Genomic DNA, 26,298 nt, shown 5'->3' on the forward strand with positions numbered 1-26,298 from the left:
GAATTCTAGTTGAAGTACTGGACAGTGTAGCCTGTGGGTATAGGCTGCATTATCTGTCTTTAAATTAAATTCTCTCTTAAAGGTGTATGCAGGTCTGCATGATTTGTCACCTTTTAGAGATTATTTTTTATTGCTCCGGGGTCTACGCACATGGGCGGGACTATTCACTAGATTATGACTATAACAGAGATACCCCTACTACAGAACTGGAGTTACAGAAAAGAAACTACTCCATCTACAAAATGGTCCTTAGTTAATAATTTGTTTGCATTTCCTAGTGTGTCTAGGTATGTTACGTTAGTAACTTAAAACAATTTTCACAGCTAGTATGTGTTAAGGTTTTTCTGCTGTCTATTACTGGCTAGGGAATTCCAGTGGTAAAGCAAATACTTAGTCTACCAGGAAATCCAAAATAACCTTCACTGGAAAAAGTTCTCAATTAAGCCTTATTGTTGTGAAATAGAGTATAGGTTATGTAAACTGAAGACATGCAGCTCGTTCACGATTTCGGCTAATAAAGCCTCTAAAATTACAGCCTTCTTAGTACACGTCTTCAAAATTTCACCTATGCATAAATGTAAAAAGAAAGGAGCCTCTTCCTATTTGAAAGGATTAAGGGCCTTATTACAACTGTGGCGGTTGGACTGCCACCCGACCGCTGGCACCACCAGGATCAAGGATCCTGCTGGGCTGGTAGTCGTTCCCTGGGAAAAATATGCTGTTGTTGCCACTGCGGCACCACCAAGCATATTTTGAGTTGTCTCACCACCACCCTTTTAATGGCGGTGTGACCGCCATAAAAAAGGTGGTGTCGAGACAACAAAGGTCACCCTAACAGGGCCCCATGCTGCTCCAGGGCCTTGGGGTGCAATAAGGGGGGCACATGTTGTGCTCCCTGTATTTATGCACCCCAGTTCCTGCACGGTGTTGCATGGACCACATGGGGTATGCCGCACCATGTAGCAACTTGCAGATGGCTCTGTCACTGTAACGGTCTGCATGTAAGGCCCTCCAAACATCCTTACAGACCGCTGCTGTTGCAGCGCCACCTTGCCACCGCCCACCACAGATTACAGTAGGTGGTGTGAGCACTGCTTTGGCGGTCCTCCCTCGGGGCACTGGCGTGGCGGCCAGCAGGAGGACTGCCAAATCATAATAAGGTCCCTAGTCTAATGCTGGCGAAGGGATGGTGAGGCATTTTCGCCGGGAGACCACCTTTTTCCGATTCCCCAGAAAGTCTTTAATTACTATTAGTATAAAAAAGGATTTTCTGCCAAAGGAACTACCAGAGTCTACCTAAAGGCAATGTTTACAAATTTAGGGGGTGGTGTGCATGCAAAGATTACATTAGCAAAAAGCACATAGGAATTCTCCAAAGCACATTGAGATGCTGCGGGACAGCCAGAATTTTGACCTTCGCCTCTCGCTGTGGCTTGAAAAATGATGTAGGCAGGGTGCTGGAATCCTACCCTTCCGAGGTGCGCAAGGAAGCAACACACTGCTGACCTGGAACAAGGTCTTCTATCATCTAATTTCACCCTTTTGCATTGGGCTATTTTTCAGTAGGAAGGGCTGAGCTCCTGCACCAGCAGACCTCAAACTTAAGCTGCGTCTTCAGTTGGAAGTTCTTTTTGGGATGCCTCCTCAATAGAACAACGTTTTTTGGCTACCCCTTCAGCAGATCTTTCTTATCTGGACCACCTCTCAAAGGGATTCGTGCTATGGGCATCCTATTCAGTAACATTTCCAGCAACCACCAGTTTCTCTCTACCATTTTGGCTATCTACTCATTTAAAGTATATTCTTTGCTACTCTCTCGGTAGGACTCGGACCAATCTCCAGTCTCCGTATATTGTTTGGGCTTCCTCTCCACTGGAGCACATGTGGGTCTCCTTGGCATAGACTCTCTAACAATTACTAGTCTCACTACTATCATATGGCCTGGCAGTGACTTCTGCCTATCATATGTCCAACAAGAATATATCAATGGCGTCCCACTGACTGATCTCTGATCTTGGGATTGAGCCTACATTATAACTACTTTACTGTGTTCTATGCACATCCTGTTCCTTGTGAACACACTGGGATTTCTCATTGATGCTGCTATCTGCTCCCAAATATGTGACCTTTTACCCATCCTAACTCTTACCAACAGTAATGACTCATCAGGTGTGATGCATATTAGTCCATATTCTGGCATTGTACGCTGACATATTTAGCTGTGTCTTTAATGTGTTTTCTTCGCTCATACTGCTACATACGCTCTTCGCAGGTAACCCACAAAATCAACTATTTCCATTCACTGCGCTCCCATCGACGGTGCCCATCTCTGCAAAGAAGCACCCCCTACTGCCCCACTGAGTAACCCACTGCCACAACAACCATCTAGGAAAATCACACCACACAGGAAGGCCCCATACTGCTAATTCTACAATACAACCACACACCAATGTCCCACCTCAAAACTATCATGGAACTATATGGCCCCAACTCGCCCTGTATTAAATTTCCACGAAACCTCTTCAAATAGGCCGAAACAATTCAAAGACCGAATCATCAAAGAACATCCTGATAGACTAATAACTGACATCTACTACATTCCATCACACAGACTTCTCAGAATTGATTTTATCTTCCACACTAGGAAACCGTCAAAATGGAAAGTGAACACCTACGAGTAACTAAGACTACAAGCGTCCCCTATGGAACTAAGCTTACTGTATTCCCATCACAGGATTTCAGGGGGAAGTGTTCATAACCATTTACAGAAATGGGAATATCCTAGTCCAAGCCACCAAACAAAACATAACCATCTTCGATCGCCACTTCCCTATGCTCTGTGCCTCCATGACATCAGGATCCACTTCCATCCCTCCTCCTGCTCCCAGAGAACCATCCCCCATCCCCCACTCTCGCCAAGAGAACCAACCCGTACACCTTCACCTCTAATCATCAATTCCTCCAATTCCAAAACCCGTCACACAGTCTCCACCCTCATCCCCTGCAACCGCTCCCATTATCAGACCCCCCGACATCACAAACTCAATACCAGAATTACCCAGCCTCGCCACAAGGCGCCCCTCTTCTGCCCAGCTTGAGCTATCGCACCCACATCCTCTCAGTCCACTGACCACAGCAGGTGGGACCCTACCTTAACCTCCACTTCAGACTCTGAAGAGCCCCTCCCCCACCACAGGCTCAACTCTTACGACTGATCCCCATAATAGCCTGGCTAGAACACAATTCTGGAAGGAATGTAATCATTACATAAGTACGAAAAAAGTAGCCCCCATACAGCCCCAACTTCACACTTCCATGGCGAACACTGATCTTGCTGCAAACGCGTCACTCTGACAGAAAAAGGAGCCACACACTGCCACAACCCCATGCCTCTATAATGAACATCGATCCTGCCACTCGTACTCGCCCTGACCCCTCATCTTTCACCCCTAGCCAATCCCTCCCACATATTCATCGCCACCCAAACCTAGACACATCGCAATCGGAAGGTCACAGCAGGAAACCAAAACGCAGGGTAGCACCAAAGAAAATGCACCCAGCCAGCATTCACACTGCAAGATCTCGGTCATCCTTGGCACAAGTAGGACCCGGAACACCAAGCGCCTTCCCTCCCTCCCCAGGCCGCCCGCCCAACTAACCACCATCCAACCCAAACAGCCAGACACAGGATCTCCGCCTACACTTTACTGCATGCTTCTAAACTGTCGATCAGCAGTCAAGCATGCCACTGATATTGCCGAAACTATCCTACGGTACAATATTGACACCTGCTTTCTTACGGAGACATGGCTAAATGACCACTCATCTTCTTACATTCACCCACTCACCCACAGGGCTTCTCTTTCATTCAATTTGACCGAAAGGATCACAGAGGTGGTGGAGCAGCCATCATACAGAAAAACGATCCCTGTCTAACTCCCTTCCACACTAGCAAATATCCTACTTTTCAAAACTTAGGAGTTCAGCTCTCCCCTAAATGCCCCAACCCTATCAACTGCACATCCTCTACCACCTTCCAGGTGACAACCCACAATTCCTAGATTACTTAAATGGCCTAATATCACAACGTTCCCTAAAAGGAAGCTCAGACATTATACAAGAAGACCTAAACATGCACCTGAATAATGTAGAAGATCCTGCAGTAAAAACCCTATCCTCCCTCCTGGAAACATATGACCTCACACAACACTGCAATAGTCAAACCCACAATAAGGGCTCAATCCTTGACGCAATCATCTCTAAGCACAATGCCATAACCCTTCACTCTATCCTACTATCCCATTGGACGATCACCATTTAATCCTTTTTGAACTCAACCTTGCCCGACCAAAGGCCTTTCCTCAATCTAGCCGTCCTAAACACTGGGTGAGGAACTTGCATCCTATTTCCCAGGTAGAGTTAGAAATTTTAATCAGCGGCCAAATCATACCCCCACCTGACCTTTCCTTTGCCGAGGACCTTACAGACCATTACAACACAAAAATGGCAGCACTCGTGGAAACAGCTGCCCCTTGGAAACTCCAGAAAACAAGAAGTCTCCCCTCCAGATCCTGGTTCAATAAAGAACTCAGGGAAGAGAGAGGTGACAACTCTGTCTTGCTGAAAGAAAATGGAGAGAGCAGCCCTCACTAGCCAATCTCTCGATCCTCCGGGCTGAGAGACTAAAATCCAAAAGGCACATCTTCAAAGAAAAAATCCTTTTTTCGAGACCAACTCGACAGTCTTGGAACAGACCCAAGTACCTTTACAACATCATCTAACAGCAAACCTCCTCTCTCACGCAACACTCAATTACGGACTCTTCTAAGCGCTGCGAATTCTTCGCAACATTTTTCTCTGAAAAAATATTTCACTTCGAAAACAATCCACCACCCCACCGAGCACCAAGGATGCACCCAAATGCGGAAAGAGTCCACCCAAAGAACAAACGCCAAAAGATGGCTGTCCTCCTTTCTCAGCAACACTGATCACCAACCTCAACTCCTTGTAATCGAAAAATGGTGCAACTTTGTCTGAATTCAACCTTATCCCTGAAGAAGAAGTCGGCAAGCTACTCACTAGCATGAAGCCCACATTGCACATCTCTGACCCCTTCCCAGCAGCGCTTGTCAAAAATCTTGGACACACAATTTCCCATATTTGGACCAAAGTTATTAACTCCTCCCTATCGAGCGGCTCCATGCCAACTCCCCTCAAACACAGACAAGTCAACCCTTCATCAAAAGAAATGGACGAAGACCAAAACGACCTTAACAACCACAGACTCATTACTAATCTACCACTCCATGCCAAAAACATTGAAAAATATGTGCTTGCACAACTCAACAATTACATGGAAAAATACAAACTGCATGACACCTTCCAATCTGAGTTAAAGAGCCTGCAGCACAGAGATGGCAATACAGAACACCACAGATGACCTGCACAGTCTACTAGATGATGGCCAGCCTGCCTCCTAATCCTCCTGGACTTCTCGGCTGCCTTTGATACCGTCAGCCATCACATCCTCCTAAACACCCTATTGCAGCATGCAGGCATCAAAGATACCGTCCTTCAGTGTTTCGCCTCTTTCCTGAACCAACGCTCTCAACTAATCAAATTAAACAACTCTACCTCAAAAGCAGCATCCTTCACGCAAGGAGTGCCGCATGGTTCAATCCTGTCTCCTGCTCAATTCAACCTTTACATAGAACCCCACGCAATGATTCTGAAACAAAGCAAAATTGCCTACCATCTCTATGCAGATAACACTCAACTCTACATGAGAATCTCATCAGCCAAAGACATCCAGCACTTAAATAGTACTCTCTCCACTAATCAATCCTGGCTAACCAACAACCATCTGAAGCTCAACACCAACAAAACTGAACTTCTTCTCATCCAACTCAAATATAAATCCTTTCCTGTACATACCTGGCTTGATAACCTCACTGCTCTGAACTGCAATCTAACCATATCCAACTCTGTCAAATCACTAGGGATCACACCGGACAGTCATTTGAGCATGAAAGAGCATATATTAAGGTCTCTTCTAAAAAGTGCCTTCTACACAATGAAACACCTAAACAAAAGTCATACCCTTCAACCGCATCGAAGACCTAAAAACTGTAGTATAATCACTAGTCCTCTCCAAGCTAGACTAAGGCATCGCAACGATTGTAGGCGCCCCAAAACCACACCTAGCCCCCTTGAAAGCGACACCATACACCATCTAGACTACGGTCGGGGGAGAGATGCTTCAATCACATTACCCCCACCCTCAAGAAACTCAACTGGTTACCAATCGAGGCAAGTGCTATAATCATAAAACAGTGTGCATAACCCACACAACTCTATACACAGAAACACCAGACTGCCTCGCAAATAAATTATCAAAAGCCAGACAAAGGAGACCTCTTCGAAGCTCTGACAGTCTTCTCCTGATTTCACCAAAATTTAAGAAAGAGAAATCTTGCACCGACTCTTTCTCTGGGAACACTCCTAGAATATGAAACTCGCTACCTCAAGATTTACGGGGCAATCAATCACTCCCTCACTTCAAGAAGAAACTGAAACTTCTCCTTTCCAACAAATTCTTAAACTCACAACCTTAAACCATCAGACTGGCTGATTGGCTAACGCCCTCAATCTCTAAACATATCTGAGCAGCGCTACCTCTAAGAAAATGATGCCTCACCGTCACGACTCCCTCTTTGACTACCTCAAATATCTGCCTTGTACTTTTATTATATATGCTATGTGCTCCACATATCTGTGCACTTGCTGCTATACTAAATCTGTATTGCACTAAGTATATGTATCTACCACTAAAGTCTCCTATATATGTTTATATTCCATAGCTACCTCACTTATCGTCGTACATATATACCCCAAAACTGTATCACCTATATATCCTCATGCTTATTGTACTTTTTGTTTTCATTCAGTCATTATGCATCTATACTTACAATTGTAATCTATGCTGTGATGAATGTGCAAATGCTGTTAAGCGCTCCAATACCTTCGGGTCAAGGTTACGCTATACAAAACTTGACAAATAAATAGAAGTTCTCACAAATTGTGCACCAACTTTTGACGACTGCAATCTGATTTTGCAAACCAACGTATGTGCAGGTCAAGTCACAAAGTACTGAATTGCTGCAGGTACCAAAATAACCTACTTAATTAATTAGACGGTCGCAGTTTGCAACATCCTACAGTCACAGGAATGGTGACCTGTGCTGTAGCGTTTACTGGGCCCAAATGCTATGAAACTTTCATATCTATGCATCCTTAACCTCACACTACCTTTGGTTGGTTCTCCGATGGATCTTATTCTGTGCTGAAAGGGGCTGGATAGTTGGAGGACTGACAGTTATCCAATGAGGACTAGGAATAAGATCACTATCTTCAAATTAATTTCATTATAGTCAGATAGATCTTTCCCAATAATTATAGATAACTCAAAACTAAATGAATTTCCCACAAGGAATGATGAGACAGAATCAGCTGAATCAGATTTTAAATTCAAATTTCGTTATTCATTGATAGGTAAAGAACATTTGCATTAAATAAAGATAGCATATAGCCCTAATAATCATTTAGTAAAGGATTTAATGAAATATACCTAGCCTCTGAGATTCTGGGAGAGTATAATGGATTTTCAGAGAACTCTTCCTCAGCCATGGTAGATTTGGACTCGTATAGTGTAGCGTATGTGTCCGTAGGACATAGGAAGCCAGGTGAACCATGTAAAGACTATCAGAAAAGTTGCAAGTAGCCAGTTCCAGTTTGTCAAGACCGCAATCTGTCTCAGTCTGTGGCTGTAACACCAAAAATCACAGCAGCATAACGTGAACCCTCCAGCCAAAAGGATCACTCTGCGTCAGCACACTGGTCGGCATCAAATCGCAGTGTCACGTCACAATGTTGCTTCAGCTCAGTTCTCCAAAAGTTTGAGCAATTATACTCCATAAATTTCCGCGGTGACACCCCCTGGCATCACCAACATTTTCAAACCACTCAGTTCCATTGGTCAGTCCAAATTGAGATGAGGGTGACGTAGCAGGAAAGAAGATACATATCCGGAAAAAATTAAGTAAATCGATTACGTAGCTTCCTTAGGTCATGTAAGCATAGGACTCATTAAACAATAGAACATTTTAGAAAGAAAACTTTAGGGTTCACCACTTTCCCTGGCAGCTGTTCCAGGATGTAGCAAAAAATTGGTGTGAACACAGTCCAGGAGATGTCAAAAGAAACAGTTGTCATTTCATTACTGGTTGCTAGTTTGCTAAAAGTTCCCATACGCTTTAGAATATTCAGTCCATGACTTCACTGAAATAGGAAAGTAAAATGAGGCCTACATAAAATATTTATAAAATATAACGGTCAGGTTAAATTGTGAGTCGCACATTAATAGGGAGACTTAACATATAATTTCTTATCATTAATAAACCTTTCAATCTGATCATAATAAATTAATGTAAGTATAGCGCACTCATACATTTTTTTGTAAGCGTCAACGTTACACATGTAAGATAATGCATATTAATCTTTGTTGTTTGAGTGTTGATTCAATAATTACATATATTAAACATATGTTAAAGAAGTTTCACAAAGACACCTTTAAGCATACTCTTGTATCACCTACTTTTGTCATTTTCGGTGCCCATGTTATAACATAAAATATTAATTTCATACTTTTCTCATGGAAATCACTCTATTTCACATTTATTTTCTTTAGCGTTATTAATTTCATTCATTACATGAAACTCAAATCCATTAGTTATATGATCCAAAACGTGATATTTTTCTCCAACATTTTCTAACGCATTTAAATGAATGAATAACATTTTCATGATTATTAATTAAGCACATAATATGTCTCAAATTATCTTTTCATCGCCATGCTTTTACGATACAAGATCTGAATTATATTTGTAGGTAATTTTCAATTATGTTGAACTTAAAACACGTTGGTCGTCATTTGCATAAAATTAGTCATAATCATTTATTTTGTCATTAAAATAGTTAGATGAAATCTCTGCTCTATCAGCTGCAAGGCAAGACAAGTCAGCAGCCCTGTGATTGCTTTCCAAAATTCTAAAGCAGAAAACCCTTTTATTTATTTTTTAAGCAACCCAGATTGCTTTGTAGAAAAAAATTAAAATTATCTGTTTTAAGTCAGAGTAACTATTCACAAAGCGTAATGGGTATTGAGGGTACCCCATGCATTTGCCACAGTAATTCATTGTTAAATTCCTTTCCGAATCGCAGTCGCGGCTGACATGACGCGAGTGTGGGAGGGTAGCGGGGAGAGGGAGTGGAGGGGGGGTTGTTTAGTTAAAAAATGTTTTTAACTTACCTTCCTGGGTCCCGCGACATCACGGCTCTTGGCCGGCTCCCGTTTTCCTGCTCTTCTTCTGAACAGGAAGCGGACAGCCTCCCTCCCCTAAGTCAATCCCCACCAATCACAACGTTGCAGAGTTGTGATTAACGGGGACGGCACCCAGCCAGGCGCCTATGGGAGGCTATTTTCTCTATGTAGGCTACATTCAGCCTACATAGAGAAAAGTCAGAGTGTGCATGACTGCTTTGGTAGGTCCCAGAGGGCTGACCAAACAGTCAGGACCCACAGCATTGGCCAAGCCACTACTCCCTGACCCACTCACCCCCAACCATGCATACCCTTCTGCTATCTCGCAGTGCGAAAAGCAGAAACATAAAATGGTATTTAAAATACCATTTTATTTTTCTGCTTCTCGCACTGCGACAGAGCAGTAGGGCGATGCTCCTCCGCACTAATGGAGTAGCTGCCCCTGCCAAATCGGAAATAGGAGGTGGACAATCCTTACCCACCCTCCTTTTGGCAAGTTGGAAAGGACTGCCGAAGCCCTTTTAATAATGTTTGTTTTTTCCCCATTCATAAAAAGTCTTCTGTACATGAAGAAAAGTTAATTTGCTGACTCAAACGCTGTGATTTTGGGATTCGCAAAAGAACTTTATACATGAGGTCCTTAATAACAGAGAAATAGAAATATAACTAAGTTACTTTTCCTTTCCATTTCCAGGCAAAAAGATCCCAAGGGGTTGTATTGTGAAGAAATGTTAGGATTAGGAGTACTAACATTTTTACATTTATTAGGTTATTTTGTATTATACAAATGTCCTTCACCTACATCTACTTGCAAACCTGATGATTTTGCAAATCCTGGCTGTGTTGGCTTTGTCTTATGATGCTTTTTTTATAGCTTGCATGTTCTCTTTTAATACCACTAGTTGCTTCTTGACTTCTTTGCATGAAAAGAAATGTTGTTCAGGCTAAGCTCTTCACTCAACCATTTGAATTATGCTGCCTGACAATTGTACTGCCGATTACCTATTAGTAGTAAGTGCCCCTTCATGCAGGATGGTGGCAGAAGGAACTAAACATAATTCCGTGTCTCGCGCCTTTAGTTGAACTATTTTCAATAGACTACAAGGCATACTTAACTGAACAATCCTGTTTATTTCTTCATAATTCAGTGGATGGAAAAGATGCCAAATGGAATGTATGTATTTCGTAACGATCGAGCCGAAGAAAGAGAAGCTGAAAAGCATTCTGCCAAGCAACAAAAGAACTTGGAAGCATTATTTGGAAAGATTCAAGCAGAGTTCGAACAGAGTGAAGGTAACACTGCATGAATGGTACAAAACGTTTAAGCTATGTTAGATTTAAGCTATCTTAGGTTGACAATCACCCAAAACCCACTAACCCCTCTAGGTCCATTGTATCTGATATAGACTACTAGCCGCAGATTCCTTCACGTAGAATTATCCCCAGGCGTGAGACTGGATCCGGAAACTTTTTGCCACAGCAATCCTGCATGCCGGGGGCGACGCCGGCTGGTGCTGACGTCCTACCTCAGGCAGCGGACTCTACAGCTCCGCGCAGGGGTCGTACCGCGGATTTGTCTTCAGACGCTCCTTCTCTGGAGGCAGGCTGTATATTGGTGTCGTCCTCCCCGGAGACTGGTCACCGCGTGGTGTCTTTTTCACCGGCGTCGAAGGGCGGCTACCTGCCCTTCCTGAGGCAGAGGTGTTCGTCGGAAGAGCGGCAGGTCCCTCATTCTTCGGCTCCTTCTGACTTCCAGGTCTGGCCCTTGCCCGCCCCGCTTGGCCTCGGGGACGGCCGCCTTAGTTTGCAGCTGTCACCCACGGAGTAGCTGCTTTCTCCACCGCGGGGCCCTACGGAGGCAAGTGCGGTCTTCGCTCACGCGGTGTCTACGGCTGTGGGCATTCTGCGCATGGGTGACACGGTGGCTCACTTACTGGCGGACCATCTATTGGAGGTCCTCCACCAGGGCTCTGTTGGGAAGGAAATCTTACTTCCCTTTGAAGGTTCGCTTCTTTCTTCCTTGACGGGGGCTTGGAGGCGTCCTGCCTCAGGGGACCCAGTGCCTCAGTAGCTTCTTCACTGGCACCTCCCGGCGCCACGTGACCCGGCGTGTCTTTCCCTTCACCACTCAGCCGCCAGCCCCCTTTTGCGGACTGCTTTTCCCTCCCTGCTGCCACTGTTGACTCCGCCGTCAACGAGAGGCCCGCTGACTGGACTCTTGGGGACGCAACATGTTTGCCTTGACCAGCGCGGCCCTGCGGGCCCTTAATACCTTGTGTGTGCTGGCTAGGGCCTCCTCTGGTTCTGGGACTCGGTTGAGTCTCTGGGATCTGCAGCGTCCCAGGAGGCTGGCCTGGTGGACTTACGACATCATGCATTGGATGGCCGAAAGCTTGCGGCGTTTATTCTCCGCTCCGGCAATCTCAGAGGAGCTGGGCCGGGCCATGGCTTCCTCAGTCGCTCTTCGTCGCCATGCTTGGCTTCGGGACGGAGTATTACCTGAGAATATTCGGGAGCGACTCATCGACCTTCCGTTTGATGGCACCCTTTTGTTCCATGCCCCGGCGGACACCGCCATCCAAAGGCACTTGGCAGGCCTCCGTTCTCCTCCTCCGCATTATCCTCCTCCTTCTCCGTCCCCTCCTCAGTGACTTCTGAGTTGGGTTGATTCTGGGCCTTCTTAAGCTGGCTGTTCTGGCTGTGCAGTGTGTTTTCTGGCCGTTTACGTCCTTTCTTGAGACTTTGGCATTGTTGGCTGCTGGACGGCCCTTGTGTTGATTGTGTGTGGTTCTGCAGGAGTTGTTACGCAGGCTTGGCCCTGAGATTGGGCCTTCTGCTTTGCTTGGGCTGCTTGTCAAGCCTTCAGCTGGGGTGTTTTTTCCCGTGGCTCTTTTGTTTTGACCTCTGCTGCAGAAGTTCTTCCAAAGAGGGTTCCCATATCTTGGGACTTAACGTACCCTATGTGGGGTAGTGGTAGCTGTCCTATGGCTTGCGCTCTGCTGGAGGGTTCTGGTCTCCTTCGGGTGCCTGTTCTCCATGGCGTTTAGGTAGGTCGCTTTTGCTTCCTGAGGTCGTGTGTGCGGCCACTCGTAGTGGTGGCCCGGGTATCTCCTCCTCTTCCTGCTTCTGTCCTGCGGTCTGGGACGATCCTGTGTCTTTGCTGGGCGTCGCCTACTCGGCCTTCCTGGGGCCTTGGGCTGTTCTTCCGGCTTTGACTGCCGGCGCTGTTCTGGCTAGCAGGCTGCTCTCAATTCTGGAGTGGGTTTGCCTTCTTTCCCCTACTTTCCTTGGGCCCTCTAGGATCCTTCTTCTTCTTCTTTTTCTTCCGCTTTTCCTGTCTTGGCATTGGGCGGAAGCTATGTTGCCTTGTGGGGGAGTGGGGTGCTTCGGCCTCTCAGTCCTTGCCCTTGGTTCCTCTGATGTGAGTGTACGAGCCTCTTCAGCCTTCTTTCCCTCCTACAACCCCTTGGTGTCGGTGGGGTCGTGCTTGTGGGAATCGCTTGGCCTGGCAGGGGCGAGGTTCTTCCTGGTCCACAGATCTGGTCCCCTGTGGGGCCCTCTGTTCTGCATTGGCTGGTGGGGTCCTTTCGCAGACCCTCCTTCCCAGGGTGTATTGCTAGGGTATCTATTCTACGTGAAGGAATCTGCAGCTAGTAGTCTTTATCAGATGTAGGAGTTACTTACCTTCGGTAACAATGTATCTGGTAGAGACGATTCTAGCCGCAGATTCCTTCACTGCCCGCCCTTCCTCCCCTATTCTGCGAGGACCCTTGGGTTGGTCTTCGGTACTCGCCTCCCGATGGGGGGGCTGTGTCTCCTGTGAGTGCCGTCCTTGTTCTTGACGGGTGGCTCCGTCTGGGGGCGATTCATTCCTCCCTTAGTCCTTTGGAGGATGGGGTTCCGGTGCTCCGGTGCCCTGCTGCTCTGGCTACTCCAGGTTTTCGAGGGGATTGCTTTTATCCCTGTCCTCCCCTCCCTTCCTTCCATTGCTATCCTCTGATTAAGGGTCATCTGGCCTCGTCTTGCCCTTGTCCCTTGTGGGTGGTTGCCCTCTAGGTTGGGGTGGCTTGGAGGTTTGTTGTCCCGGTCTGTGTTGGGACTGGTCCCATTCCTTGTTCAGGATGGGGGGGTCCTACATGTACCGTGCCTTTTACCCATGTTCTTGCCTCCGGGGCACAGGGATGGGAGGTTGTCTATGTGCTGGCAGGGTGACTGCGCAGGTTTCTGCTTGTTCTTTCCCTGCCCTTGGGTTCTGCGGTGTTGGCACTCCTCTGGTGGTGGTGTTAGTCACCGTTTCTTTCCAATTTTTTTCTGCTCTTCGCACACTGTTCCCATACTTCCACAGTTTATCTGGTGGTTCCGCGTTGTGGTGCGGAAAAGTTCTCTGAAGAAAACTGACGTGGGCGCGCCGGGGCGGGTCTTATGTGACCTCGCTGACGTCACGTACGTGGACGACGCTTGGGCGGAGTCAAGTGATGTTGCCCCGCCCCCGGCGCGCAGGGATGCTGTGGCAAAAAGTTTCCGGATCCAGTCTCATGCCTGGTGATAATTATGCGTGAAGGAATCTGTGGCTAGAATCGTCTCTACCAGATACATCGTTACTGAAGGTAAGTAACTCGTACTTTAGTCTCTTGCCTGCATTTGAGTGTCCTGCAATTCCAGGCTGCATGTAGTATGTGATAAAATGTGCTATGTATCTATGCATTAATTCCCCCTTTGGATATCACTTGTGCTTCTATGTGCTTGTTAGCTCCTCTGTATATCTTCATATGATTAGTGTCACCCTATTACTTTCTCTCATTCTCACCTTGTTTATCCGGGTCTGGGTTTATTTTACTTTTCTACCCGCTTCAGACCCCAATTTCCTTCACTTTCCTCCTACAACTATAGGTAACAGTGACAATTGAAAAAAATGCTTCTCATCTATTGTTATTGCTTTCTCTACATTTGATGCATCTCTGGAGATGCCATACAATGTGTTGCCTTGTTAATTAATTTGTTCAGTTGATCTCTTCTGAGTCTTTGGAAAACGCAGAACTTACATAGCGTGCAAATGTGCAATGTACATGCTGTACAGTGGTCTCTGAGAGAACTCTCTGGACAGTGTAGGGGTTGTCAAGGCATTCCTGAGTACATAATTAACGAAAAATGTTGCCTATAAATGCAAGTTAAATTGGAGCGCTGTGGCTTTGTAATAGATTCACAATGACTGCACATATTTTGGAACCTTTACTGAAAAGAGCAGGCACCCTTCGTTGTAAGAAGACAATCAACAAAATGACAAGTTTCGTCCTATATCTTTCTTGGGTTGCATGACGGAATGCAGGGATATACTTCGCATGCCTTTTTAACGCCTTTTTTACCCCACAATTTTTGGAACGCATAAGACATTGGTTCTAGAAGCCTTTCTATGTACCAGTTGCAGGAGACTGACTCTTGCTAACTTCCACTTGGGGTGCGTATCCTGGGTCACAGTGTTCATGATGAGAAAAATGAACAGTGTATAAATTGCATTACGCTGGCTCGAGGTTTCGTTTTGAAAGGACCACGGGATATACAGCTCCGCAAACGTGTGTACATAGTCCTACTGTACCAGGTACGGCTTTCCTAAAAGTCATAGACTGCCTTCTAAATCTACCAGTAAAGATCTGGAAGAGCAGGCATACATGTAATAAACGTACTCTCACTAGTATGCCATAATTGGTATTGCAATTGTACACACACGTATATTGTGCAGTCAGCAATTGTGACCAAATCCAGTTTAATCACAAGGCATTTTTATTCTCTAATCACTTTGACAGCATTTGGCATATTTTGGCAAACAGCGTAAATAGCTACTTTTCACTAAAGAAAAGGGAGCTATTTTCTATTACTAAATGTTGCTCTTCGTCACACCAAAAGCTGCTGAAGGAATTACCCCTAACATGTCAAGGAATTAGACCAATCCGAATATGATCTTCCTTTCCTGCACATGGGTTGGCAGCAGGATCCGGTGGCAGGCAAGGCCCTGCAGTGCACCCAGAGCCTTCTGAAATGACAAGGGCAGTAGCAGCAGACTGGGCCTGGCCATAGACCGGACCCTGTGTCCGAAGGCAGCCATGCACAGCTGAAGAGTATGGCCTCGATGACGTCATTGCAGAGGACCCAGAGTTTGTAGCTAAGTACCAGTAAAAGAAAACTTCAATGTAAATGTGGCATTTCTAGGCACCGCATTTTAAAATTGAAACAAGAACTTATTTCGGTATCGAATCAGCTAGGAATGGCAAGTTTACCTTTCTTCATGCCGCTCAGTTTGAATGGAAGGGATGCAAATGCAACAGGCTATGTATACAGTGAGAACGGACCATGCATCCATACGGGGTCCGGGCTCACTCAATCCAAGCTGCACATGGGAAGGTGATTGAGTGTATGTCCTTGCTGGTGTTGGTTGCAGGTCTCTGTGCTCAGCTATCCTGCTGAGCACAGTCGAAGGCTGTGCACTATGGTTTAAGTCTTTATTGGGCTCGGTGCAGAGCAATATGGACCCATATTTAGGTGAACCTTACAGGCTGTGGCTTGCTTAAAAAAACTTTTCATTTCTCCTGATAGATTATCTAGCAAAGCCAAATCTTTTTTTTTCTAAAACGTGAACTTCTAACAGCATTTGAAATAGTCGAGTATTTCACTTATTGTCTGTGACCAAAGTAAGGGATTATTAGCCAGGGCTAGTGCCTAGTCGCCCTAATTGACATCCATATCATAGGGCATGTGTACGCTGCACCTAAGTCAATATTCAGGAGTTTGTGGGAGGAGAAATTGTGATCTGAATTTCCTCTCCCTGCCCGTAATCACAGTCTGCTTTCTAGGTCGCACTACCCCTGCATGCGACTATAGTACCAAATACAGACTGCGCTTCATTTTTGATCTGATGGGACACATGTGTAAAAGGACAATGATGTTAAATATACCTCTACCATTGGGCAGAGATTTATGTGTATTTTTACACTTTTGCTGTTAGTGATCTTTTCTGATGCATCCTACACACACATCCATCTATATACTGTAGGTGGTTACTGTGTTTAATTTCGGCAAATAACTTGTGCATTTATTTATGTTCAGATGAAACAATGCAAGTCTCTAAAATAAAGAAAAGCTTGATCCACAAGCAAATAAAAATGCCACTCATCCCACTTGGTAAATTTAGATGGTAGTTTTCTCCCTCCTATGCAATAGTGATTTGGTTTTAACTTTGCCCATCTTGTACTGTGGCGGACCGTATATCTCGTGCATCTGAAACAGTTAATCCAAACAAAGCAGGCACGGCTTAAGATTCCCTCGTCATCGTATGTCAAATTCCACCGCTCTTACCTGCACGGGCTGCGCCTGCATCAAAGGAGAGGTTGATACCTTACTTCTAGGTTTAAGACATGAACGGACATAGATTCATAGTTCTGTTCACTGCGGTTGATCACAAATTTATAATCTATTGAGCATTGTCCAGAAGCACATAAATGTATCTGACAAATGCATGCCATAGATGTAGCCTACAGATGGCTATGTTGCTTGTAATTATTATGAGCCCCATAACTGCTGCCTCCCTCCAGTGCTTACCCCATTTTTGTCTGTTACGGGTAGTTTCTGCGTAGGCCTCCATAACCTTTTGTCCACATAAGGTATCCACGCCAAATTTGCATCCTTTTTTCTAACATCCTGGGGATTGTAAAGGGAATTGTGGATTTCCCTGGAGGGGACCGAGAAAATAGCCACATTTTTAGTTTGTGATGGAAAAGAGGAAAAAATGCTCTGGATAATTGTGTGTTTTTTATTTGTCATAAAAATGGCATCAACGAACAGTTTGCTGTGCTAAAGTCACCATCTACCCAGGTTTCAGGAACATGAAGAGCTGAATCAAAAAAACTAATTTCTTATCTCAGTTTTGACATTTATCAAAGAGGTAGCCCATTTTTCCTAGTTTGTGTTCTTTCAACCTATGTCCAGTTTGTGGTGGAAACCAGTGTGAAACCCATGGGTGATCTAGGAAAGCTTTATATTTCTAAAATGTAGGCAACAATTCAGCAAGGGGCATATGTGTAGATCCCTCAAAGGTTTTTCCAAAGAAACCAATTGTTGAAATAAAGTAATATTGAAAATGTGTAGGAAAAAAAGCCATTTGTGACAATGTTTTCAATCTGCAACATTTTGTCACAATGGTCGATTTACAAAAGCAAAGTACCATTATGTTTGTCAGACCCTTTTTGGTTGTGGAGATAAATAGGGTTTGTAGGTTCTCCAAGAAGCCAAGGCAACTGTACTGCACCATACAATTATTTTTCATTGTGTACTGCATGTAGACTAATTCATATGGTGAAATATGTACTGAAAAATAGGTATCAAGGTGATCTATGTATTTCTGGAAGGGGCACAAGCTTTATAGATCTGAAAGAGACAATTAGTTATAGATTCCTTACCTTTAGAATTACCCCCAGGCGTCAGACTGGATCTGGAGAATTTTTTCATCAGCAGTACCCCTATGCGTCGAAAGGTGGCATCTGTCGCTCCACGTTAGTCGTTGACGATGCGGCAGCTACATCAGATGCCACCTTCGTGCGCTGACATCAGTTCTTTCTTTGTCCGCGCCAGCCAGCGCAGATCCGGAGAGAGCGGTACCTCTGTTTTTTAGTCTATGGACTCCTGGTGCACGTTAAGGATGCCCGGTTTCAAGGATTGCGGTTCCTGCTGAAAACTGATGCCGGTGATGGATCCGCACCGCGTGTGCCTGTGGTGCCTGGAACGTGGCCACGATCCCAAGTCGTGTTCCGACTGCCGGACCATGAATCCGAAGTCTTTTCGGGAGCTGTCCAGAAAGCTTCTCGAGGCCCGGCAGTCGACTCCGCACCGTTCAAGGTCCCGGTCGCGCTGGAGGTCGAGGGACCAGTCGCGGTGCCACCACAACCACCACTCATCTTCGAAGTCTTCGCACTCCTAAGTTGAAGCACAAGAAGAAGTCAAAGAAGCATTGCGCTCTTCGACTTCTCCCCGCCCATCGGCAGACGCAACGAAGGTTGCGGGTGGTGCCCCTCCCACGGCTCCGCATGCGAAGCCCGAAGGGTCGACTCTGAGTTTCCCTCCCCTTCCAGGACCCGGAGCAACCCCTGCCCAGCTTTGAAGCATTTACGAAGCAATGCATGCCATCTTTGGGAAGCCCGACTCCGCAGGCGCGCCATAGGGCCCCGCGGACTCGGCTGGGGGCCCTGGGCCTTTGACGCCGGCAGTTCCCGCCCCGGATCCGGATCGGTGCCAGTCAACCTCATAACACCTCCACCAGCACCAATTCCACCGTCACCATATCCGATGCCGGTTGTGTCCCCAGCTGGCATCGACCCCAGCCTCCACGCCAACGTGGACCCGGAGCTGGACTGACTCCGGTTCCAGCGCCGATGGGTTCTTTTGTACCCCTGTTCAACCCTGGTTCTTTCAGGCCAGATTGACAACCAGAGGAGGGTGAGGAGGACTGGGAGGGGACTGGAGACCCTTTAACTGACCAATTGGAGTATGATCCGGACTGGATAGAGGAGTTGGAGGAGGCCAATGGCCTGGATACCTCCCCAGATCTTGGCATGTTGTCACCTCCTACCGTGGCTACGGAGGAGGGAGCTTCTCACGCAGTGGTGTTGCATAGGGCTGCCGAGGCTCTCAACCTCGAGCTACCTACAGTGGCTGTCAGTACTAACCTCCTGACAGAGGTGCTTCAACTGGCAGAGAGCTCTTCGGAGCCCCTGCTGCTGTTTAATGAAGCCCTAACTGACATCCTTTTGGGCACCTGGTTCGGCTCAACACAGGGGCTCCTGTGGATAGGATGGTTGCTCGACTCCACCGCCTGGCTCCGGGTGACCCCACTTTCCTCTCCCAACACCCCACCCCTGAGAGCTTGGTGGTCCAGGCCTCCACGTCAAAAGGCCCATTCCCTACCGTACCACCGGATAGGGAATCCAAAAAGCTGGACCATCTTGGGAAGAAGAAGTTTTCTTCCTCCAGCTTGGGATTATGGTCGGTAAACACTGCATGTCTGTTGGCCCGTTACACCCACTCTGTGTGGGATACGGTAGCGCACTACCCTAGTGCCCGGACGGCCCAGGCCGTGCTGTCCCATGCAGTAGCCGAGGGGAGAGACGCAGCCAAGTTTACCATACGATGTGGACTGAATACCGCCGATTCGCTAGGCAGGACAATTTCAACGTCGGTAGCCCTTAGATGCTACGCCAGGCTGAGGTCGACTGGTTTTTCCGGGGATGTCCAAGCCACCCTAATGGACATGCCCTTTGATGGCCGTCGAATGTTCGGCGACAAAATAGACAGTGCACTAGAGTGCTTCAAGGACTCTCGGGCTACGGCCAAGTCCTTGGGTCTCTCCACCACCCGCCCTGCGCAGTCTGCTTTTCGCCCCTTTCGTGGCTACAGAAGTCGTTCCCCGCCACGTTCCACCCAGAGCCACAGGCCAGCGCAAGCTGTTCAGCCCCTGCGCAGCCGGGGACGTGGGACCCACTACTGTGAATCTGGGGGCCAGCGAGCAGGCCAGTCCACCAACGCCCCCTCTGCAGCAGCCTCCAAACCCTCCTACTCCAACCTTTCATGGCCACCAATCGCCAGTGGGCGGCAGTATTCGCCATCCCCTCACCCACTGGCGCACCTTCACGTCGGACAGGTGGGTTTTGCAGTTAGTCCGAAGTGGCTACTCCCTCCCCTTCGAGACTACCCCCCACCATGCCACCTCAGTACCATCGAATGTCTGAGGCCTTTCTCCAACAGGAAGTTACGGCTCTCTTGGCTAAGGGAGCCATCGTCCGAGTTCCTGCTCCAGAAGTAGGTTGTGGTTAATACTCCCACTACTTTTTGGTGCCCAAGAAGGACAAAGGCCTGCGTCCTATCTTGGATCTCAGGAACGTCAACCGCTTCCTCCGGAAGGAAAAATTCAAAATGTTGACGCTAGCTCATGCCCTGTCTGCCCTCGACCCTGTAGGCTGGATGGTAGCGTTGGACTTGCAGGATGCTTATTTTCACATTGCCGGCCCACCGGCGTTACCTGCGGTTCACGGTGGGCCACGAGCAGTTTCAGTTTACCATGCTCCCCTTTGGCCTTACCAGCGCCCCTCGGGTGTTTACGAAGGTGATGGCGGAGGTCGCAGCTCATCCGCGCAGATTAGGGTTTCCAGTCTGGCCCTATCTCGATGACTGGATTTTGAAGGCAGACTCGCCCCAGGCAGTCGTCTCCCACCTCCAGACTATGGTGGACCTCTTGCACGCACTGGGGTTCACTATGAACGTGCCGAAGTCACACCTGACTCCCTCTCAGAAGCTTTTTTTTCATCAGAGCAGTTCTGGACACGACGCAGTTTCGGGTTTATCCTCCCGAGCAGCGAGTCTGGAATATTCGGGCTATGATTCCGATCTTTCAGCCTCTATCCCGGTTTTCGGTCAGAATGACCCTGAGGCTGCTGGGCCTCATGGCCTCCTCTATCCTGCTGGTAGATCATGCTAGGTGGCATATTCGGGATCTGCAGTGGGACCTGAATTTCCAGTGGGCACAGCATCAGGGGAATCTGTCCTATTGCGTTCAGATCTCGGAGGGCACTGCACAGCAATTGCAGTGGTGGCTTACGAACCAGGATTGGGTAAACGGCAGATCCTTCTCCCTCCTCCAACCAGAGTACACAGTGGTGACAAACGCATCACTTCTGGGGTGGGGTGGCCACATGGGAGAGGCGGAGATCAGAGGCCTCTGGTCTCCGGCGGAGTCCGGGCTCCACATCAACCTTCTGGAGCTCCGGGCGATCTGTCTTGCACTGAAGGCATTCCTTCCCTCTGTCCAGGGAAAACACCACCGCCTTGTGGTACTGCAACAAACAAGGCGGGGTGGGGTCGTGGATCCTATGTCAAGAGGCTCTCTGTCTCTAGACATGGCTGGAAACATCCGGGCATATCCCTGGTGGTTCAACACCTGGCAGGTTCTCAGAACTCCAGGGCAGACAAACTCAGCCGCAGGTGCATGATGGATCACGAATGATGTCTTCACTTAGGAGGTGGCACAAGGTCTCTTTCAGCAGTGCGGAGTGCCTTGGTTAGATCTATTCGCCATCGAAGAGAACGCGCAATGTCAGTTATTCTGCACGTTGGAATTTCCAAGGTGGCACTCACTAGGCGACGCTTTTCGTCACGAGTGGAGTTGCGTTCTTCTATACGCCTTTCCGCCTATACCAATTCTGCCCAGAGTGCTGAAGATCAAGCGCGACCGGGCCCAAGTCATCCTTGTGGCTCCGGATTGGGCACAAAGAGTTTGGTAACCCAAGCTGTTACACATGGCCATCTATCCTCCGATCCGACTGCCTCTTCAGGAGGATCTTCTGTCGCAGCAGCAGAGGACGGTCCTCCACCCGAACCTGGCCAGTCTCCACCTCCTTGTGTGGAGATTGAGCGGCAACAGTTGACAGCCTTCGACCTTCCTCCCATGGTCTGTGATGTTATCTTAGCAGCCTGTGTCCCTCCACTAAGACGGTATACGCCTGCAGATGGAACAAATTTGTGACATGGTGCACAGCAAAGGCTGTGGAACCCCTTTCTGCCCCTCTTTCTGAGGTTCTCTTGTTCCTCATTTCTTTGGCCCAGCAGGGCTCAGTTCTGGGCACTCTAAAGGGCTACCTCTCAGCCATTTCAGCCTTTCTTAGGCTTCCTGATCAGCCTTCTCTTTTCAAGTCCCCTGTTGTAAATGCTTAAGGACATTACTCATCTTTTTCCTCCTGTTCCCTTCGTAATGCCTCAGTGTGACTTGAACTTGGTTCTTACCTTATGTACTCCTTTTGAGCCGCTTCAAAACTGTCCTCTCAGACTTCTTACTTTAAAAGACTGCCTTTCTGGTTGCCATCACCTCTGCTCGCAGAGTGAGTGAGCTCCAGGCTCTTTCTTCAAAACCTCCTTTTCTGGCCGTTCATCCGGACAAGGTCATCCTAAGAACCAGACCTTCCTTTCTTCCTAAGGTGGTGACTTCTTTCCACATTGGTCAAACGATCACCTTACCCACCTTCTTTCTGCCTCCGCATTCTTCTAAGCTGGAAGAGAGGCTCCACTGTCTGGATCCAAAATATGCTATTTTATTTGGATCTCTCCAAGCATTTCCGGTTTTAATGACCAGCTCTTTGTCGGCTACGTGGGCACCAAAAAAGGTTAGGCCGTGCACAAAAGGACAATCTCTAGGTAGGTTGTTTTGTGCATAAAAACTTGTTATTCTTTGGCAAAGAAGGAGCCTCCAGTGGTTGATATTTTTTGGCAAAGAAGGAGCCTCCAATGGGGCTGCGCGCCCATTCCACCAGGGTGACGGCGGCTACCACTGCTTTGGGACGGGGGAGTCCCCCCTCAATGACACCTGTCAGGCAGCTACGTGTGCATCTCTGCACACGTTCACAAAACATTACTGCCTGGACAGCCAAGTCCGGAGAGACGGCTTCTTTAGCCGTTCTGTTCTCCTGGACTTTCTGGTGTGAACTTGCTTCGCAGACCCACCTTGGGGTCGGTATTGCTGATGTATCTATTGTGGGTACCCATACAAGCTTATGATTTAAAGGGTATTTTTCAAAATGTCTTCTTTATTACACACTGGTTTATATGTGGAAGGCAAAAATGCAACTAAATCTTATTGGTGAAAACAACAATTCTACTATTCAATGCTCCCAGATGTCTTGATAAAAATGCTACTTCACTTGTGTGGGTAGGCCTAGTGCCTGTGATATGTAACATCCCAAAAACACAACAAAGATACATCTAATCTTTCCACTCAAAACGCATCCGTTTTTTGCATAGTGGGTACCTGTGGGTCTATAGCCCTAGCTCAGTCAGCACCTAGAAAACCTGTTCATTTTTTAAAACTAGACTCCTTGGGGATATCAGTAAGGGGCAACTTGTGTGGCTCTCACCTGGTTGTTTTACCCAGAATCCCTTGCAAACCTCAAACTTTGATTTAAAAAAACACATTTCCTCACATTTCTGTGATGGAAAGTTCTGAAATCTGCAGGGAGCCTCACACTAACTCCCACCCAGTATTCCCCTAAGTCTTCTGACAAAAATGGTACCTCACTTGTGTCGGTAGGCCAAGTGCCCGCAACAGGAATCAGCATGAAACGCAACATGGATACATTACATTTTTTCTTTCAAAATTGGACCAGTTTTTTGCAAGTGGGTAGATGTGGATTTTGGGCCCTAGCTCAGCCGGCACCTAGGGAAACCTAGCAAACCTGTCAATTTTTTAAAACTAGACAGCTGTAGAGTCCCGGGTGGTGTTCCTTGTGTGGATCCCATTAGGTTTTTTAACCCACAACGCCATGCAAACCTCAAAGTTTGCCTGAAATCACACATTTTCCTTACATTTCTGTGATGGAAACTTCCAGAATTACAAACTTCCTACCACCCAGCATTGCCACACTTGTGCCCAAGAAAACGCTGCGCCACTTGTGTGGCTGGGCCTAGTGCCTTCTACAGAAATGGATCAAACCAAGGTCAATTGGAGCCCTTGCATGGTAACTCAGGCTTCTCCCTAGTAGCCTGATGTTAAAATAAATAATTAAAGGACTCCCTGTGGTGCAGCACACCAGAGGGGCCTTTATTTACCTCCCTAATGTTGAGCAGTGGCCGACGCACGCACTGGAGAAGTAGTGCGGGTGTCGGCCATTATCTGACACGCGCACTTAAAATGTTAATATTGTTATTATTTTTGTTTGTTTTTTTGTTATAATTGTTAGTGTTATTCTCATTATTTTTATTGTTATTCTGAATTATTTTCTGTTGTGTAAGCAGCCTGGGGAAAAGATCACTAGATTGGTATATTTTCTTGCTTTCTGTCTACTGATACTTGGCATCCTTCCCTCAAAGAAACCGTTATCACCACAAAAGAGTGAGCCCCGTTGATGCTTTGATGCAAACACAAAACTCCTGAAGGAATTGTATTCGAACCTCTTTTAAACAAACATTAGATGATTTGTCAAATAGATCCAATCAATAAAAATAAAAAACAAAACAAAATAATAAAAGATAATAAGAGGCTTCCTCAATGCTTGGATTTTAATAAATATACAAATCACTAGCAGGTTTTTTAAATGACTTTTCCAATAGGAAATTCGCAAATATTATCAAACAGTTTAAAATAGTTTTCTTGTAGGGTCACATACACATTTGTTTACACAAGATTGTAAAGTATTTCCATGAGTGTTCCCGAGAATAGACGTTGCATTATGGAGAACAACCACTCAATCAAATCACAAAAACGAACTCCTAATGCTTAATAAAGAAGGAGGTCCCTCAGGCTGTTCAAGGTATGTTTGTGGTTCAGGCGGTGGAGTTCAAGGGGGAGAATGCTTGAAGTGTGGCGTCCAACTGCCCATTATTCTTAAACAGATGGTTAAGGGGCATGTTTTTAATCGAAGGGAAAGAATTCGTAAGGCCAAGCAAGGCACAGTTAAATGTGTACTCATAAATGCCTGGTCCCTGGTTAAACACGCCACAGAATGTGCGGTATTCATAGAGGAATTTGACATTAAAGTGGCATTTATTACAGAATCGTGGGCCGATTCAACCTCTGGTTATGATCTGGTAAAGGCCACCCCTCCAGGATATGTCTGTTACACTCTGAACAGACCCATGAGGAGGGGCGGGGGCCTTGCAATCATTTACCAGGACTCCTTGAACCCCATTTTTCATCCTGCCTCCAATACTTTCTGCGAGGCATTGTTGTTTAATTTTAACATGAAGCATTCGAAAAGTTTTATGGGGTTACTGCTCTATCGTCCGCCATGTCCTAGAGCTGGGTTCATGGATACAATAGGCACCCTTCTCGAAGAAGGCATGTGTGCAGACTCATTTACGGTTCTGGGGGATTTTAACTTCTTTCTGGAGGATCTGGGGGATTCAGACACGCTAAGCCTTGATAAAATCTTGGAGACCCGGGACTTGAAACAACAGGTGGAAGGTCCCACGCATCTTAAGGGGCATACTCTGGACGGGATTTACACTAACAACCCCGATCTCTCCGTATATGAGGTTGTTCCCCTGGCTTGGTCAGATCACAGGGCGGTTATCTTCGAGTTGTCTGACACGAAAGCGTTGAAGCCTAGTCCGGGGTCTTCCAAGACGTTGGAAATTAGATCCTGGGGGGGACTTAGACGTGGCCCGGTTTGAAGAGGAACTTAAGAGTTCCTTTCTTCCACTCCCGTCGGACATTGATAAGGCCGTGCAGGGGTACTCTGACTGGCTAGATAAAGCCTGTAAAAAATTAGTCCCTGTGAAAAAGTGGGCCCCCAGGCGTACCAAACCCTCTGCCCCCTGGTATTCGGATAAACTTAAGACTCAGAAGCTGGCATGTAAAAAACTTGAACGGGTTTGGAGGAAGGAATACAAAAACTCAGACAAAGAAATTTATAAACAGAGTCTTAAATGTTATAAAGACTTATTGCTGGAATCAAAAAAGGAGTTCTATGCCCATGAAATCCTCCAAGCAAAATCAAACGCAAAAGAACTATTTAAAACAGTGAAGAAAGTAGCGGTACCCAATTCGCCGAAGGTTACTAGTAGCCCAGGCTTGTGCAATAAACTGGCATCCCGGTTTCAACAGATGGTGGGGGGTATTTACTCCTCCTTCTCTATAGGTCAAACTGGAACCGGAACTCCCTCTCATAGTAAGAGTACGGCAGTTTGCTACACTGGGCTGACTTTTGATTTGTATCTCCCTTTAGAAAGCGCAGAAACCCTTAAATTTTTTAATTCAATTAGTTCTGGCTCCCCCACAGATCCTTGTCCGGTCTTGACTGTGAAAACAGTTTCGGAGTTGATAGGGGCTGTTCTACATCCGTTGATCAATGTCATCTTGATCTCGGGGTATTTTCCGAAGGTTTGGAAAACTGCTT

At 46.7% G+C, this 26,298-nt stretch overlaps 1 protein-coding gene across 5 annotated transcripts in view; it reads left to right on the plus strand.

Moving 5' to 3' along the window:
- The window catches only part of BRCA2 (BRCA2 DNA repair associated), a 740,135-nt gene that overhangs the window by 455,328 nt on the left and 258,509 nt on the right, over positions 1-26,298 (plus strand). For all 5 annotated transcript variants that reach the window (XM_085621674.1, XM_085621677.1, XM_085621676.1 and 2 more), the window contains exon 21: positions 10,528-10,672. In XM_085621674.1, the coding sequence (XP_085477800.1) occupies positions 10,528-10,672 (145 nt within the window). The remainder of the gene's footprint in view (positions 1-10,527; positions 10,673-26,298) is intronic.

Source organism: Triturus cristatus, chromosome 8 (genome assembly GCF_964204655.1).
Source record: "Triturus cristatus chromosome 8, aTriCri1.1, whole genome shotgun sequence".
NCBI lineage: Eukaryota > Metazoa > Chordata > Amphibia > Caudata > Salamandridae > Triturus > Triturus cristatus.